Source organism: Diplotaxodon limnothrissa, linkage group LG11, assembly GCF_057381915.1.
Source record: "Diplotaxodon limnothrissa isolate DT_005_m linkage group LG11, D_limnothrissa_male_GT1.1, whole genome shotgun sequence".
Lineage (NCBI taxonomy): Eukaryota > Metazoa > Chordata > Actinopteri > Cichliformes > Cichlidae > Diplotaxodon > Diplotaxodon limnothrissa.
This window is the reverse complement of record NC_140606.1, coordinates 17,840,590-17,859,748: the sequence shown is the minus strand read 5'-3', so window position 1 is coordinate 17,859,748 and position 19,159 is coordinate 17,840,590. Positions and strand designations below refer to the sequence as shown.

At 39.1% G+C, this 19,159-nt stretch overlaps 1 protein-coding gene across 1 annotated transcript in view; it reads left to right on the top strand.

The window, feature by feature from the left end:
* Positions 1-19,159, top strand: part of cdkal1 (CDK5 regulatory subunit associated protein 1-like 1) — a 260,633-nt gene that overhangs the window by 31,760 nt on the left and 209,714 nt on the right. Inside the window, exon 4 of the mRNA XM_085366272.1 lies at positions 8,381-8,465. Within this exon, the coding sequence (XP_085222398.1) occupies positions 8,381-8,465 (85 nt within the window). The remainder of the gene's footprint in view (positions 1-8,380; positions 8,466-19,159) is intronic.

The window sequence follows — 19,159 nt, the reverse complement described above, 5'->3', positions numbered from 1 at the left end:
TGTTATGTTTGTGCTTGTTTACCTGTGACTGTGGGATGTTGTAAAGTTGCAGTTTTGACACAAAGTGTCGAAAGAAACGATGAATTGACAAAAATGAAAACACAAACAAACCCCAAACAAGCTTGATTCAGTTTCCCTTCTGTTGAATTTGTATGTGTTTGTGATAGTGGCATGTGGTTTTCTTTCTGTGTGACATATTAAGACTGCAGTAGTGCCAGGATAACACAAGTCTAAATACATTAAAAGAATGTATGTTTGAAATATTTATTGTCCTGACAATATATTTTATGAAATATGCTTTAGTATTTAGTTTTTTGTTTGTTTGGAGGGAACATAAATAAATAAATAAATGAATCAAAAGGGGGGAAAAAGTGGGCTGTAGCCATATCTGTGCTAGGACATTATTCATGGCAGTGAGCTCTATCTGACTTCTGGGAGATGCATAACACGGTGGAGCGGGGTCACTGCCCCGCCCTGCCCTCCAGTCCACCTGTCCTCCCAGCCAGTACGCTTGGCATCCAGCTGTCCGGCCAGCCTATCAGCCAATAAGCCCATACAGGCCTTGTTAGCTCAGTCAAGTGTGTCCATTCACCCCAAAGCCACCCCTTGCCCCAGCACTCTTACCCCGATAGAGCCGTATCCCAAGGTCAGCATGTCCTGTGCATTTTTGTGTGTGTGTCTGACGAGCAGTGGGGGCGGCAGAGGAGGAGAAAGACGATATGTTAGAGATGAAGGGTGCAATGGATGGAGGGTACAGGACAGAAATAACAAGGGGGAGAAGTGCGTGTGAATGTGGGGGTGTCTGTGGGATGGGGCGGAAAGTGGGTCATGGTTTAGTCTGTATGTGAAGCACCAGGAGCATCAAAATGACCCGTAGGGCTGCTGTCTGCCCCTTCTCTCTGTCACTCACACGCACGTGCACACACGCACGTCCCAGTAGCTCTCATGTATCATCTACCAGTGTTGAAGACCCGGGGTGGGTGGTTTAGATTTTTGTGGTCTAGAACACGGTTTCCAACTATTTTCTTTTTCTTAAATGTCTGTGTAACTGTATTCATATCCTCTGTGTTGGCTCACACAAGGACAATTCTTCTTTTCATTATTTGAAGGCAGCGCTAGCTTTGATAGCTGATCCCTGCAGAGGTATTTAATTACCATGTTAGCAATATTTGGAGGGACTGTTACTGTAAGTCTTGGTAATTCGAGCTGCAGTTTACACCACGACGTATACTTTACAGCTTTACTGCAGTGCATAAGTCGACATATGACATTTTGAAACCTACACTTACTGTGGTTTAGGATTTTTAGCATAGTTGATCCAGTTTCTTTTTTAGAGAGGAAAATATTAGTCATTTGTTGATACGGTGGTGTTGGCTGATAAATCAGATTAAAGTATGGATGTTTCATAGTTTCTCTTAGAAGGTACTCTGCAGCTTCTCAGTCTGCAGCCACAAACGCCACAAACAGAACACCCAGCTGATCCGAGCTGAGGAGGGCAGAGCGTAGAAGAGTAACCCACAACCTGTTGTCACAAAAAACAGCAACAACTGAGATCTTAACTCAGAAATAGCTCCACATGCCAAATGTTAATCTTTGTGTATTTGAAGAGGAACAAATAATGAGATCAGCTTTTTAAATGGTCAAATAACGATATCATTAAAGGTGTCAGTGTTGAAAACCCAGTGTTGGTCAGGCTCTACTTTTGTTTACATAAACGCACGGCATAGAAGAGCCACGTCGACAGGACAGGACTCGGCAGTTCATCTGCATCTAAAGGACAACAGTCACTCTTTCGATGATGCCAACATTCACATTTTGGACAGAGAGGACAGATGGTTTGAAAGAGGAGTGAAAGAAGCCATCTATGTCTACTGTGAGCGACCATCTTTGAAGAGAGGGCGGGGCTTACAACACCAACTGTCTGCCATCTCTAATCCAGTTTTGAGATCCCTCCCCAGACACCTTAACGCCCACTCACATCCTGGGTCTTTTGACCTCAGTAACTCACATGATAGGGTGGGGCAAGGCTTCACAATGGGTTCATCTGAAACCTTGGCTGACTGTGACACACACCCGTTTTCACACCGTGGCGCGTGTGATTAGGTAGAGGATCAACAGGGGGTCCATGATCCTCTTGGGGGACACTCCCATAGGGTTTAAAATCTGGGACTCCCCACCAATTGCTCTTAGAACTGAAGAGGCTTCTCGGATGAGATCCAGATGCTTTTCTTTCCAAGCTCCTTAGACTACGACGACCTCAACGACTGAGAACCTTCACAGACCCACTGTGGAAATAGATTGTTTACCGCAACAAGCAAAACACTGAGACCGATCGCAAGTTCCTTAGGCTATACCAATAGGAAAACTCTGGATGAGGATAGTTTTAGCCTACTATAGCTGGTGAATTAGCTGAAAATGAATGTAAAGGGTTTTCAGTCATTTAATCATTTAGACCGGCAGATTAGTCGTCTAAGACCTGCTGAGTGGCCAGAATTTCAGTGTTTTCCTTTCATTTGTGTGTATACTTTAAAACATTTAGAATATGTAGAGGATTTCTATTTCTGTGTTCTCTTAACATTACCACAATATTTAAAAGGTACTGTTGGGTTGGGGTCCAAATTCTGACAATAAAATTATATAGTGCCTCAAAAAGAGTTTTTTAGTTTCACATCCTAATGAATTTTGAACCGGTCAGATACAAAATAAATGTAACTGTTTAATCTTGGTATGCAACACTGCTTTTGAAGACTGGTATGCCTCATCCTGGTAATATTGTAATGAGAAGGAACATACACAACATCCACAGCATAGATATAAGCCAAAGCTCTTAACAGGGACTCTGTTGTTTTACTTGACTGAAATATCAGGTAACAGCTAAAAATGAAGCTTGTGCTCCAAACCTGCAGTTTGTTAAAATACTTGTTTTTCTTTTCTTTTCAGAGATGATCCAACTCTTTATTGTTTACAAGAAATGTAAAATTGAAAGACCTGTGGCTGTTATGGCTCAGCATTGGCGAGGAGCAAATCATTTGTCCACATAATAAAGCAGTTTCCTGTACGCTAGAAGATTTTCAAACCAACATTTCTGGTATTACAAAGAGAATAATAATATAAAAGAAAACCATCAAACCTCTTGTTTAACTGGAGAAAATGTGGGCTTAAATAAAGTGGGTCATTTAAAAGTAGAAAACGGCTCTTTTTACAGTAAACAGACAATTTACAGTTAAAATTTACAGTTTTCAGTGGTAAAAACTGTAAGTTCCAGGCTAGTACTGGTAATTTAAAATGTATCCTTTATATCTAGAGTTCACGAAGCGGGCCATGCTGGCCACTGGTGGCCTTTTTGTAATATACTTTTCATGCCACACTATAAAGTGACAGGACTAAAGTATCTGTTCAATTTCAGCTTGTCTTTTGTAGCCATTGTTGCAGAGTAAACCTCGCTAACGTTGACAAATGAACCATCCTCTAAGCACGTTGCTGCCCTCAGTCGCGCTCGCTCCCTAAATTGGCACTCAATCATGAAAATTTGGAGAGCCTCTGCTTTTCATTATGGTTAGTTTGCCTGTAAAAATAATATTGGTAGTGGAAAATGACTTCTTATACATATTTTATGTGCTTTTATATCCTTATTGTTTAGTGCAAATGTAATTAGGCCCTAATAGGAAAATATAAAATTTCTAATCAGTTAAATTTAGACACACAGACAAAACCACAGACATTTCTCATTTATAAGTGCAAGACAACTGTCTGTTTACAGTAAACAAGTGAGTGAAATTTACAGTTTTCAGTTGTAAATTGGCACATCTGCATAAAGTACATGCGAGCATCGGAAATTACCGTATTCCCATTCTGCCTGTTATTGTTTGTGTTGCTCTGCTTTCTGACCCTGCAGCTGAGCCTACTGTCTGCTGCTCTGCGGGGTGCTGCGCACACCTGTGGGTAAATCAGCAAGAAATACAGTCATGTGCAAATACAGCAGAATTCATCATTTTGTAGTGTTTGTAAACCAAAAACATTTAAGTGTAAAGGTGAGCAGACAAATAAGACTCCGGCTCTGTTTCTAATCAGTTATGTTGATTGTGGTGGGTTTTGTGTTTTCATTTATTTATTTATTTATTTATTTTTAAATGAAAATGTGTTCGGGTAAATTATCACCTGCCTCATTCCATACACGCTTTCAATTTCTCTCAGGATGACTCGTTTCTAAGTCAGTCCTACGCATTCTTTTATTCATTTTTATTCATTTTTATGTAAGAAACAATAACTTGCAGTCCCTTTTTTTTCTCCTTTGATTTGGTCATTTTTCAATCCGTACTTACTTGATGAGTGCACCTGCTCCCAAACCTCCCATACATCATCTCCATAGGGAGTAGTGTGATTGAAATATGTTATGTATGACCCCGTGTATACGCCTGCACCCACACAGACACACACACACACACACACACTGACCACAGGTGCTGCTTTTCTAATATCCCTGTCTCTCTTGTATGATTTGGTCTTAGGGTGAAGTTAGGGTGAGAGGCAGAGACACACACACACACACACACACACACACGGCGTAAACAGAAATAACCTCAAGGTTAAGATTTAATCATTTGGGCCCTCTGTAGACGTACCGCACCTCCATTCACATACATAGAAATCAAAGCCAAGCTTTGTACACGTGCATGCACACAGGTCAATTTCTTTTTTTTATATATATTGGGGTCAACGGTTTGGGATTGCTGGAATTTTTTTAATAGTATTGGAGAAACTCACAAACATACAGCCTAAAAATATCAATCTGTTGTGGTCAAATGGAAAACATTTCTTACACTGAACGACATATAAAACAGGCTTTTTATGTGCGTGCTGCACACTGAGTGAATAGCCATTATTACATGCTCTCTGTCTTTGTTTCTCATAAGATACAGATACATACATTTATGCACTTGCATATAACTATGGTTTCACCATGCAGGCCCTGATGAGTTTTTGTTTGGATATGCTGTGTAGAAATGTTGTTTTTTTTTGGGGGGTTTTTTGCTCTTCCATGTGTTCTCTAAAGTCTAAGAATGGCACAAAGGCAGGAACAGCAGCATTAAACTTGTTACTTGTTACCCATTTACCCACTGGTGTCACCTTAGTCTAACTGGTAAAGTTATCATTCATGGTGTGAAAGCACAGGGCTGGGTTACAGATCTTTATGTTCTGCATTAGATAAGATAAGTCAACAGTTTTTGTGCACTTTCTGTTTTAAGGCATTGTCATGCCATGGCAGGCAAAAATAACCAAATGACTTCTGCGCCATTGGCTGCACCTCTGTCTTAATGCAAATGTATGCAAATGTGAAATTCCAGAGATTTTCCAGTAACACGATGACTTTGTGGTTGGAATTTATCGGAGCTTAAATGGTGACTAAGTCAAGGTTACCGTGAGAAAGCTTTTGCTTAGATTTGGCCAGCGAGACTAGAAAAGCGCTCTATAAAAGCAAGTCCATACCTGAGGATGAAGAGGCAGAGAACATACGCACGGACCCGTAATATTCAACTTAACAGAGGATCTAATGCAGACTTAATTTTTAGTCTGACCCTAGGAAATGTTTAGTGTCCTACTAAGTCATCTATAGTCTAAATTTGCACTTTGATTCACTGATTTAAAAAAGAAAAATTCCACAAAACATGATCTAAAGTTCAGCTGCTGCCTGCCATTTAATCCATAACTACATAAAACCTTATTTTGCAAATGTACAGTCTTGCATCTTTGAGATTCTGCGTCCTCTGCACATCTATGTCTGGTTGGCTCCTTGTAACAGCCAGCGCCTGTCTTCTATCGTCACATGGTTGATGGCAGTTACGCCTGGATTAGTTTTCAGTTAGATGAAAATGTGAAAGAAGAAGCAAAAGCAACTGTCACTGAGAATGTGACAGCGACTGTCAGGGCTCTGTTAATGCGCTGCTCCCTCCGCGCCCTCTCTGTAAATGTTTAGTTAAATACAGCCTCCGTTTTCCAAAAATACAACACAATAAAGCGTCCTTTGACCCCAAACATCGTGTGATGTCATAAATGTGCCTTTGTATGTTAGCTTTGAGCTACAAGGTAATGCTTCTCCATTCAGGCTCATGTGATGTTGTATGCTTTTTCATTTGCTGTTCACTTGATCATTCTTTAAGATCATTTGTATTTTTAATCAATAGATTAATTTCAAAATAAAGGCCCGTTGCTAATATGATATATTATAATTTATAATGAGGAAAAAAGTCACTTTAAAACCAAATAAATAAAAAAAGAAATAAATCCAGGATGTGCACCATAATATTTACTGTAGTTGTTTTCTCTCTTTTTCCAGCATAGTTTTTGTCTCTGCACTAGCAAGCTTATTCTGTAGCTAGGATTGTTGTGTGTGTGTTTGCGACGTGTGTGTGCGTGTTTCTGTTAAATTGATGGAGAGCTTGTTATTGTTGGTCTGGAAAGCATCCCTTGGGACTGAGAGGAGAAAGCAACCACACAGCTGAGACCACTCTCACTAAAGTCCTGTGTGTGTGTGTGTGTGTGGGTTGCCTCTCAAATAAATGTAGGCATAATAAGAGCTTTTGCCAGCTGAACACTCTCTCTCTCTCTCACCTCCCCTCGTCCCTTCCCGTTATTCATTTCCCAATCATCAGCACAAATATACACACATTTGTAGCTTTAGGATTACTCATTATGTCTGGTCTTTCTATTATTAGTTTTGTCATTTAAAGAATTGATCACTCCAAACAGAAAAGCCCAAACAAACCCAAAACATGCTCGTGATTCATGCCCTACTGTTGCGAGTCATACGTAGTGCTTTTAGAAGGACTGTCTGTCTGTTTTGATGAGGCATCATTTAGTCAAACTTACTGTCGCATCCAGTCGACTAACAAACCTCAAACCTGCTGCATTTGTACATTTTAAAGATGTGGCGGTTTGCGTCTGTGCTTATGTGTTACTGAATTAATATCTCTGTTACAGATTGGTCATCATATTGAAATTTATTCTGTCTTATGTATTCAAAACTAGTGGCAAAGTGACATCATGAAGGTTTAAATTTTAACGACCTGGAATTTGAATATACTGAAAAATGTTGAATACTTGGTCACAGCATGAATGAGAGTGGAAAGACATTTGCATATATTTGTGTGGCACTATGAATAATTTAATAGTTGTTTCATTCTGGTTTACCCTTGGTGCAGAAAAAAAAATGGTATGTAGGCTGTTTGTTTGAGGCTTTTTTGTTTTAAATTGTTTGTTTTGTGAACTCTATTGACCGGTAGAGGTTACCTAAGGTACGCTGATTTTCTTTGGTGATTTTATTACATAAAACCACCGTATAGCACATTAACTATAATGCTGTGTGTGTGTGAGTATACTTGGCTGACGCAGGGAAGTAGATTTCCTGAAATATCTGGTTTAATGTGGCATAAAGGAGCAGCGCCCCACCACCAACGTGCCATTACATCCCCTCCAAATCTGTGTGTGACAGCTCTCCTGGCAGTGCTAAGATTCATACCATCGTCTCGAAGAGCACGTGTGTGCGTGCGTCCTGGTTAAACATGTTGAAATGATCTTAATTTTAAGCAACTAAGAGTTTATCTTGTTTGGCACTTGACACGAAGCTGGTTTTCAGCTTTAAAAATTTAGTTGTATACTTTGTATATATGTATATATGTATATATATATATATATATATGTGTGTGTATGTATGTATGTATGTATGTATATATATATATGTGTATGTATGTATGTGTATGTATGTATGTGTATGTATGTATGTGTATATATATATATGTGTATGTATGTGTATATGTATGTGTATATATATGTATATGTATATATATGTATATGTGTATATATATGTATATGTATATATATGTATATGTGTATGTATATGTGTGTATATATATGTATATATATGTATGTGTATATGTATATATATATATATATATATATATATGTATATGTGTATATATATATGTATGTGTGTATATATATATGAAAGTGCAGAAAATGCTAAGTGGACACAGGAATCAACCATGTTTTGTCAGAGACACTTTTTCCAGTGCGCTCTAATTCTAGTTTTCACAACATAGAGAAGTGGGAATTTACATGGGGTTAAAATTACCGACACACATTGGATTATTTTGTGAGTACAAACTGACTCACTGTGGAATTCAGACGCAAAGGAGTTCCACCAGAGACTAATTAAGCACTTCTTCATCTTTTAGGATGCCATGTGCTTTGTGCTTGACTCATGTATATGACTTTCGGTTTGTTTTTTTCTGTGTGTTGGCTTCATCTTGGGTACTCATAACATTGTAATGCTACGTTTGCTTTTCCAGTCTGCAAAAATAAAATGCGTTGTCTCTCTTTGTAGATGACCCGACAGAAGCAGACGTGTGGTTGCTCAACAGCTGCACTGTGAAAAACCCTGCAGAGGATCACTTCAGAAACTCAATCAAGTAATGAAAAAGCACACAAACGATATGTATCCTTGTCTTGTTCGAAGGATCGTTACATTTTAATAGGAACTGGATAAAGAAGTGTTAGCTTTGCTTAGTAGGTCTTTTATATGGGGTTGTGATGGCTCATTTCTCTATCAGAAGAGTTTAAAATACAGGAAAAAAAGTAAAAAAATTTTAATTATAAGAAAAAAAGAATTAAAAAATAATATTAACACAAATTAAAAAAACTGGCATAGGTAGAATTGCTGCTCAACAGACAATCAGAAATGGTTTTCTACAAATGAATGTGTGCCAAAAAGATTTCCCCGCTGTAGCGAGTTTGTTTTGTTATAATAATTATGTCTTATATTACTAAATCTGAATCACGATCACAACTATGTGTGACAAGGGAGCACAATTCACTCATAAATAAATGAACATCTAATTGTGTTTTGTTAGAAAACGTAATCCAGGATCAATTTAACACAAATGAACTACAAAACATGGCATGTTTAACACATTTTAAGCCAAAATGCAGAAGCACTAAGTGCAGCCTTACTTCTCCCATAGGAAATAAGAAGGTAAGTAGCCCCCAGGTGCTGCTAATCAAATGCACTTGATTAAGTGATCATTAACAAGGGTGAGCACATCTATAAAAGCAGAATTTTGTCCCTTTTGCTGGTGTGGATCATTCAGATGATCGTAAAGGAAATGCGAACATTTTTTCCAGGAGCGGACATCCTGAGTTCAGAGCATGAAATTCTCATCGAAACTCCAAAAAACCTAAGAGGTACATCTGAGACTTCACAGCCTCAATTAGCATGTTAATGTACAGTTAGAAGAAGGCTGAAAAGTACTGTTTGTTTGCAAGGGTTGCCCAGAGAAAGCCTCTCCTCTCTGAAAAGAATATGGCAGCACAGCTTAGGTTTACAAAGTTCCATCTGAACAGACTACAAGACTTCTGGAACAATGTAGGTCTGGGCGATATGAGGAAAATCTAATATCACAATATATTTTTGGCTATAACACGATATATATATATCACGATATTGGATTGCATTTTTTTTTTTTATACAGCGCTTTTCGAGACCCTCAAAGCGCTTTACAATTCCATTATTCATTCACTCTCACATTCACACACTGGTGGAGGCAGCTACAGTTGTAGCCACAGCTGTCCTGGGGCAGACTGACAGAAGCGACGCTGCCATATTGCGCCATCGGCCCCTCTGGCCAACACCAGTAGGCGGTAGGTGACGTGTCTTGCCCAAGGACACAACGACCAAGACACACAGAGCTGGGGATCGAACCGGCAGCCTTTTAAATCACCTCCCAAAACAAATTTTATTTGCAACCATAAAGTGCCTAAAATGCACTATTGCACTGGTATACTCATTCAAATTCACCATTCAGTGTTTTTTTTTTTTGTTTTTTTTTGTTTTTTCACTTTGAATTCAAAAAATCTGAATGAATTAAAATGTTTGGTTTTTTAAAAACATTTTATGGTTATTTTTCCCAGTCTGGTCGTGTATAAACATGCATGTGTGCCATGTAGAAGATTTTCTGGTTGGGAGGGGTAATGATGCATTTGCAGTGTGTGGGAGAAAGAAAACTCGCAGTGAATTACATGCAGACAGCTTAATGCCATGGCAGTTACTCGATGTATACTCAATGGTTACGATAAAGCCGTTTTAACCATCGTACATGGAAAAACTCGTGAGGCATCAAGTACATTCGATATATCGCCCATCCCTAGAACAATGTGTTTTGGACAAACGAGAACAAAGTGGAGATGCTGGTCATGATGCACAGTGCCATGTTTGTCAAGACCAAACACAGGCAATGAGCACGGTGGTGGAGGGCTGATGATTTAGGGGTGTTTTGCAGATTCAGGTCCTAGGCAACCTGCGGTCATTGAATCAACCATTAACTCCTCTGTATACCAAAGTATTCTAGAGAATCTTTCTGACAGCTAAAGCTTGGTCCACAGTGGGTCAAGCAATAGGATAATGATCCTAAGCACAGCAGCAAACCTACAACAGAATGGTTGAAAAAGGTGTAACGGCCCAAAGTCCAAAACTTAACTTAATTGAAATGCTATAACAGGACCTTAAGAGAGCTATGCATAAACAAATGCCTACAAATCTCAATGAACCAAGCCTAACATTTATCCACAGCAATATGAGACACTGAAAAGGTCATATGGAAACCGTTACTTTTAGTTGTTGCTAGTAGGAGGTTCTACAAGCTAGTGAATCCCGGGGTGTACTTAGAGTTTGTATTAAAATAATTGTAAATTTTGTGAGGACTAGATGGATTTTTACCATATTCTGACTAATAAAACCCCAGACTTGACAGAGGGTTTACTTTACCATGACTGTAGATCTTTAAACATCTTTAATTATTTCAAAATGTACCTTTTTACTCCAACGTGGACATAACTGTGATGCTTTTTTGCGAAAACCATTTTTCTTATGCATAATTTTGTGTGTGTGTTCTTTTTTTACCCTTTTGCCCGGTGTCAATTTCCACCTACTCACTGTTCTACTGGTCTCTCTCAGCAATACACACACACACACACACACACACACACACACACACACACACACACACACACACACCTATTTGCATAAACACAGAGAAATTAAGCTAACTGTTTTGCATTTTGATTAATTTGCCTCCATCAGGGGCGCACACACCTGGCGGGTATGTGCTTTTGTTTGCGACTCAGAACTTGGATTTTGCTACTAAAGGTTTTAAGGTTTACTTTGAGTAAGAAATCCAAATCCCAAATGATTTAAGCACACATATATGTTTTTATGTCCATATACTGCATATTATTGCATGCGGTTTTAACCTTACCATGCCAGTGTGAAGAGGGAAAGTGGAATTAATGATCCTTGTCTAACATCAAGTTAGTCGTGTGAAATTAATATACACTTGAGCTTCTCTCCTGGGGCCTCTCGAGAGAGTGCAGGTTAACACGCTTTTGCTCTGACCTCAGCTGCTCCAGTGCATCAGTGGCCCACAGAGAGAACTAACAATAATCAAAAATACAACCTAATTAGATATCAGGGATTTTATTCTGGCTTAAATACTCAGAAAATTGAGAAAGATTTTAGTTATTGTTTGTTATTATGATATTCCTTTATTTTCTTTATTGCCCCTCTCATTACAAACCGACAACACACAGCATGGAGCACCAGCTGAATTTCTGCACCAGCCAAACAAAAGAGCTGAGCCCCAGTTAGCTTCACTTTGTTTTTAGATTTTACTCTTTTAGATTATTTGCATTTTGGGCTAAATCAGGCTAAAGCTTTAATTTATTATCTGCCACATTTTCATTTTGGTGGCTGAATTATTGCAATTGAATAACTTCTATCAAGGGAATATTTCAAGAGCCGAACAGTTTTACTTGGCCAACCTGATCAGTGCAATCTTCATGCTCCAGCTGTCTCCTGGTGCTCGGTTCTTTCATTCCTTTTGTTATGGCATTTTTTTTTTAAAAATAATGCTTCGAATTTGCCAATTGAAATGCACGAAATAACAACACACGTCAGGACTTTGAAATGTCTTCCTCGTTGATGCTAGAGTTTTTCTTAGACTGGAAAATCACCCAGCTGTAATGCTAATGCAATTAATGCTCTATTCACTGAGAAGGACAAAAACACTCACACACAGATGCACACACGTACACAGAAAAAATGGAAAAGTTTTTCTCCCTTTCATCATTTGCAACGTGCAAGATGGAGACACAAAATGAGGGGGTACGGGATGTGAGTGAATCCAAATGCCGACATGTCGTTCCATTTTGTTCTTTTCCCCAAGAATTATTTTTTTTCTTTGCCTTCTCTTTGTATGATGGACAGAGAGAGGGGGGGAAAATGAGAGGAGGAGACAGGCACACGAGCTGCCTCGTGCTCAGTCACGCGGTAGCCCTTACGCCTGCGCCTCCTGGTACCACACACTCACACTCAGACTTCGCACACACTTGCATGGGCTGGGGCAATATTTCTGTTCAGATAGTAAGGTCCATAGTTTGTTTGGACAAAGACGGTTTTTGTAGTTTTGCCTCTCTGCAACACTGCACTTGATTTAGACCTCGGTGGATATCAGCGAACACTGTAGCCACTTTCAGCTGTTGCTTGTTTGTGAGTCTCTGCCTTCAGTTTTGTATTTAAAAACTGAAAAGCTGTTCTGTTGGGTTCAGATCATGTGACTTGGTGTAATGTCAACCTGGTAGCCCATTTTGTTGCTTTGAGAAACTCTTGGATTGTTTTTGCTGTGGGTCGTTATCCATTTGCACTGTTCAGTTTTCCAGCATTTGTCTGAATGTGAGCAGAGTACAGTCCTACACACTTCTTAATTCATTCTGATACTTCTATCAGCACTCAGAGAATCAATCAATAGTTCCTCTGGCCTGTGCTATGCTACACATCATGAGCTTGCTCTCTCCTTCTCCATACTTTTCTCTCCCCATCAACCTGCTTCAAGTTAATCTTGGTTCTAATGATGGCCTCCTGCACGTGCATCTATTTGGGCCTCATATTTAAAATTATAGTGAAAAGCTATAAAATACAAATTCAACACTTTGGATCATCATTTGATCATTTCGTTTGCCATTAAATAACAAGGGAGCAGGCCTCATTCGGCCATTAAACTGCTTTTCTTAGGGCCTAACTTGTTGTACCAAACTGTAGGTTATTTCATTTCATATGAATTCTTAAATTCTGCTTTGTGATAAGTTGACTTGTAACCTTGATAAAGTATGTACACTACCAGTGGAAAGTTTGGACACACCTTCTCATTCAATGGTTTTTCTTTATTTCTACGACTTTCTACATTGTAGATACAAACTGAAGACATCAAGTATATAATGCAGGAGAAGAAATGGATAAATAAATCTAAATATGTCTTATATTTTAGATTCCTCAAACTAACCACCCTTTGCCTTGTTGACAGTGCTGAAAACCCCTGGCCTTCTCTCAATGAGCTTCATGATGTAGTCACCTGAAATGGTTTTCACGTGTGTGCCTTGTCAGGGTTCATTTGTGGAACTTTTTGCCTTCGTAACGGGGTTGGGACCATCAGTTGTGTTGTGCAGAAGTCAGCTTGGTACACAGCTGACAGCCCTATTTGGCAACTGTTAGAATTCATGCTATGGCAAGAACCAATCAGCTAAGAAAAGTGAAACTCAGTCCATCATTACTTTAAAAACTGAAGGTCAGTCAGTTGCTAAAACTCACAAACTCATCAAACCCTGCAAGAAAACTGGCGCCCCAGGAAGGAAGACCAAGAGTCACCTCTGCTGCTGAGGATAAATTCATCTGAGTCATCAGCCTCAGAAATCGCAAGTTAACAGTGCCTCAGATGAGAGCCCAGATAAATGCCACACAGAGTTCCAGTAGCAGACACATCTCTACATCTACTGTTCAGAGCAAACTGAATCAGGCCTTTATGGTCAAATAGCTGCTAAGAAACAACTAATAAGGAAAAACAACAAGAAACACAAGGAATGGACATTGGACCAGTGAAAATCTGTGCTTTGGTCTGATGAGTCCAAATTTGAGTTCTTTGGTGACTTCCTCATGAAGCTCATTAAGAGAGCACCCAAGAGTGTGCAAAGCAGTAATCAAAGCAAATAGTGGATATTTTGGAGAATCTGAAATATAAAACACATTTTGAGTTATTTTACACTTTCTTGTTTACTACATAATTCTGTATGTGTTCATTCATAGTTTTGATGCCTTCAGTGAGAATCTACAATGTAAATAGTCATGAAAATAATGGAAAACCATTAAATGAGTAGGTGTGTCCAAACTTGTGACTGGTAGTGTATGTGTGCATGTCTGAATTTCAACTCTTTACCAGCTAATCATTGGTGTTAAGCTGGTTTGAGCATACATTTCTGTAAAAAGTAGATAGCTAACTCACTATCCGATCTAAAAAGTGTTAGTCCAAAGGACAGCAAGAAAAGTGAAAACCAGTCCACTGTTGGAATGACTGGTAGAGAGGAGTTACTCCATAAAAAGAAATGCGTGGCCACATTTTAAGTTTAGTAAACACGATACAGGACAAAGTAAAGTTATAGGCAAATATTGCTGCTTTACAAGGAAACATAGCCGACATCCTAACCTTGTCACAAAATATGCCAAGTGCCTGTCACAGGAAAAAGTGAAAGAAACCCGAGGACTTGTTAGCCACAGCTCTGCACTGCACAGGTGCCTGCTCGCTCTACTCCACATGGTAAAAATGTAATATGTTAAAAGACTTTGGCAGGAAGAGTAAAACAAATCAGAGAACTTGAGTCATAAGAAGTATAATGTGAAATATCACTTATATAAAATTAATATTCACCAGTGAAAAACAGGCTGAAATTAAAATGTGCACTGGGAAATCTGAGCAGCTGTCTACTTCAAGTGTCTTCTAATATACAAGACAGAATGGCATCTACTTGACACTCAAAGCAGCCAGTGCCTTAATTATGCAGTATTGTAGGCTTCAGCACAGTTTTATTAAAATATGAACATTTTAATATTTACTAAAGTGTCATTCGAGAGGCATTTGAGAACAGTATCACACGGGTTATTAAGGTCCTCAGTGACCTTTCGCATTGACAAAGATGAATGAGAAATGCATTATTTGTTGCGTTGTTACATTTGTTACAATCGAAGATCACTAGCGTATTGATTTTTATATAAAAACAAAGGAAAACATTAAAGGTCCCTTAATTAAACTTGGTCCAAATGTATGTACACCTATTAAATATTTCCTAAAACATAGATAAATTGATTTTTATAGGGGTAAATGTGACAGTTAATTGTGATATATAGTTGTGTACTATCATGTGTAAGAGGAAAAAGCCAAATGAACACCGGCCAAACATAAACACACACATTATCGTGGTCACACAAGTAACAAGTGTAATAATAAACGAGCTGAGGGGTTTTAAACTCAAACACAGGGGCTTTGAACAGTCTTCTATGGTGGTTTGGAAAGACACAGTGAAAAGATGGTTTATTACTTCAGGAGAACTGGGGCTTAGTTGGCATCCATGCCAAGTGTGTGTGCGATAAGGAGCTGAATTTGCGCATATGTGTATGAGGGTTGTCAGGTGGATGAATGCCCAGGCAGAGCGCTCTGTGTCTGGTGTGAAGGGTTTCCCAGTGAGAGAACGCGATCAGATATGCATGAGGTTTCTTTTGAGTCTGCAGTGTGAGCGAGTTTGTGTTAGTGCACGCACAAAATCCATTTATGGTAGATCTATAGTGAGCGCCGATAAAATGCGTGTTCGTCAAGGATGCCTAGGAGAGGTTCAGATTTATTCTGTGCTGATTATAATTGAGATTATATGAAAGCCCAAGACAGAATTTGTTTGCTTAATAATTACTTTCACTGGTGTTGCAATGCCAGCCGTACGGTTGCCCCTCAGCGTTTTCAGTTTGTGCTCGTCTGGCTCTCTCCGGTCAGCGTGCAGGGAGAGATTGGATACCTTCCAGGATCCTTTAAAAGAGTGAAGGTCTACTCCACCCTGCTGTTTACTCCTCCGGCAGGGCTTTGGCATCAGGAACTAAGTAGCATAAACTGCTAATAGAGCAGCTTCTGAATGCTAAAAAGTCAGTTAGTATGGATGTTTGGGAAAGCATGCGTGTGCATTTAAATGCCAGAATCTATAGTGTAATTCAATGTCAGAGACCTCTCAAATCAATGAATGCAGAATACATTAAAGGAGTAGTTGCTCAGCACGCTGCAATTAAACCGCTCTCCGTTTGTGTGTATTTCAGCATGTGTTGGATTTCTCCACTTGGCTGTTTCTACTAATTAGTATGATCAAGGGAATGGATGTTTAACGAATTAGAAACCAGCTCAGAGCTCTATACTTCCAAATACACCAATTCCCATATTATATTTACATTCATTTCAATATAATTTTAATATTCATGAAACAACCGCAAGAAGGGAAAAAAAACAGTTGTTAATTGAAAAGGGGCCCACATCACACAGAATGAACTCGTGGAAGACGTCCAAAGTGTATATGTAATGTGCTTATACGGAGTATTTCTAACAGATGTGTAGGCTGGGTGTGACTTTGTGTTATAACCCTTGGCTACAGGACAGTTTACATCAGTGTTGCCTTGGCAGAAGTTTCTGTGCAAATTTAGGGCCTTTAATTTTAGACCATATGCTGCCAAAAGTAGATTGGAAAACGGAACCAAAGCTACTTCATAACTATGCTACATATCAAATATCATCCTAGTTATGGTTATGCATTGGTGTTTTGATGTGATACAAGGATGGAACATGGTTTGTTCCCCAGTATTTTTCTAATTTAATACTTGTTTATCACACTCCAGTGTTTCAGGTCATCAAACAAATTGAAATGTTAGACAAAGATAATACAAGTACTGTATTTTTCGGACCTTAAGGCGCACCGGATTATAAGGCACATTAAGCAAATCAAAACAGTCAGATAAGTCAAACTTGGAAACATGAGAACCGTTTGGAATGAATCTATTTATTTTACTTTCTCATCATTAATCGCTTTGGAAAACATTAACACGATTAAGGTTGTGGTTATGGTTATTATTAAGGTTAGGGTTGGGGCTGGAATACACGGCTGGAACGTGTGTTACCCTCGAGAGTGTCATTCTGTTCGATTCCCGTTCCTGTGGGACGCCTCGGGATGTGACAAATCGTCGGTATGTTACGCGTCTCGTAGTGCTCCGTCAATCCATCAAGCGGTGCGGCTTCGTAGTTTACCAAAGTCGTACTAAAACATTTTTTGACAGATTTTTGAGCGCCGTGTAGCACATAAAATCGGTTCAAGGTCAGTAAGCACAACCAGAATTAATACATAAGGTACACCGGATTATAAGGCGCACTGTCGATTTTTGAGAAAATTTTAAGTGCGCCTTATAATACTGTAAACAAAATGCACTTTCTAAATGAAGGTGTCGGTTATTAAGGGGAAAAGAACTCCAAACCTACAAGGCCCTGTGTGGAAAAGTGATTCCCCCCCGATAAACCTAATAACTGGTTAGGCCACCCTTAGCAGCAACAACTGCAATCAAGCATTTGCAATAACTGGCGAAGAGCCTTTAATAGCGCTTTGAAGGAATTTTGACAAACACTTTTTTACACCACTGTATACAGTGAAGTTATAGGTGGTGATTATGCTCTTCAGTCCATGCAATTTAGAAAAAGTGACTTTTATTTCACTGATTTCTGATGAAACATCTACCAAGGAGAACGTACAGCATCAAAACGTTATTCTGCTCTGAGAATGAGCGGGTCTCTCGAAAACCTTGAATTACTTGCGCCGAGACCGTAGTCAATCTGATAAATCTTTTAAATGGCAAAATCTGACCCACTGATTTAATAAAGGGTTAGACAGTGACCTCAATGACTCAAGCATTCATAAATATTTCCCAAAATCCTGACTTGTTTTCCTCTAAAAGTACTTATAACTTACAGAGGTGCTGAACAGGCCTTGCCAGCATGTTATTTCGAATGAACTGAACACAGAAGTGACTGACATTAAGGCCAGAAATGTTTCCTTTTCATGAGGACATGACAACGAGGTATAAACAATCTGAAATATCTGCAGTGACCTTTAGAGCTGTTTACTAAGGGCAGTTGTTTTGTCTGTGTTCAGGCAGTACAGCAGAGATGCGGGCAAGAATTTGTGTCTGGCTGGAGAGACACACACACACACACACACACATACACACACATATACACAGAGCTTGATGCCTTGGGCTGGTTTTGGTAGAAACCCAGGGATTGGCATTTAATCTGTCAGTTCTGCAGGGCATTAGCCTACATTTTTGGGTACACACAGACACAAAAATAGAGAGGGAGAGATGGACGGATGGACAGACGGGGGAGAAACGATGGGAGAGTGTAGCCGAGTTCAGGCATCCTGTTTTGGCCTCACTGAGCCCAGGGCTGTGTGAGAACCACACCGAAGCTGGGACTGACCCCAACCTGACCTTGTTTTAACATCTGCATAGTTGGAGTATACTTGAGTTTTCAGTTTTCTTCTATTTTTATAATATGTTGGTTTGTCGAGTAGAGAGAAGATTATCTGCTATTGTTGAGATTTTGAGTGATATTACTGCCCCCTATTTCTGTCCTGCTTTTTGTGGATTTATATCATTGTGAACCATACACATTATTTTTCAGAATGTAGTCATAATTTCCTTTTTTAAGTTTGCTAAGAGAGTCCTTGAAATTAAAAGGGCACGCACAAATGAAAAACAGACTGCACCTAGTAATTCATGAGCAGTTCAAGTGGCTTTGGCTGTTTTGCACTATGTTATCTGCCTTGTTCTGCTTCTTTCTTCTCTGTTGCTTCATATTCATTTTGAGGTTATATGAAACTAGTGGTCAAAACAAGCTCAAAGTGGATATCTGATATTTTATAGGCCCTGCCAACACAATAGCTATGTCATAATATTCTCATTAAATGTAATACATATTAAATCTTATTAAAGCTGTTCATAATACTGATAGGTTCCTCTTCTTACAACTTTACCTTAACAATACACCTTCCACTCCATGACCCCAGCGTCTTGGGAATAGCTCTAGCTTTGACCTGATTGACTTAAGTGTGACTTAACTGGACACGTAATCGGGTCATTATCTGTCATCCTAGCCTTATCCTTTTCAAATGACTTACCTGCTGTCAGGCTAGGTTTGGTACTTATCCTAAG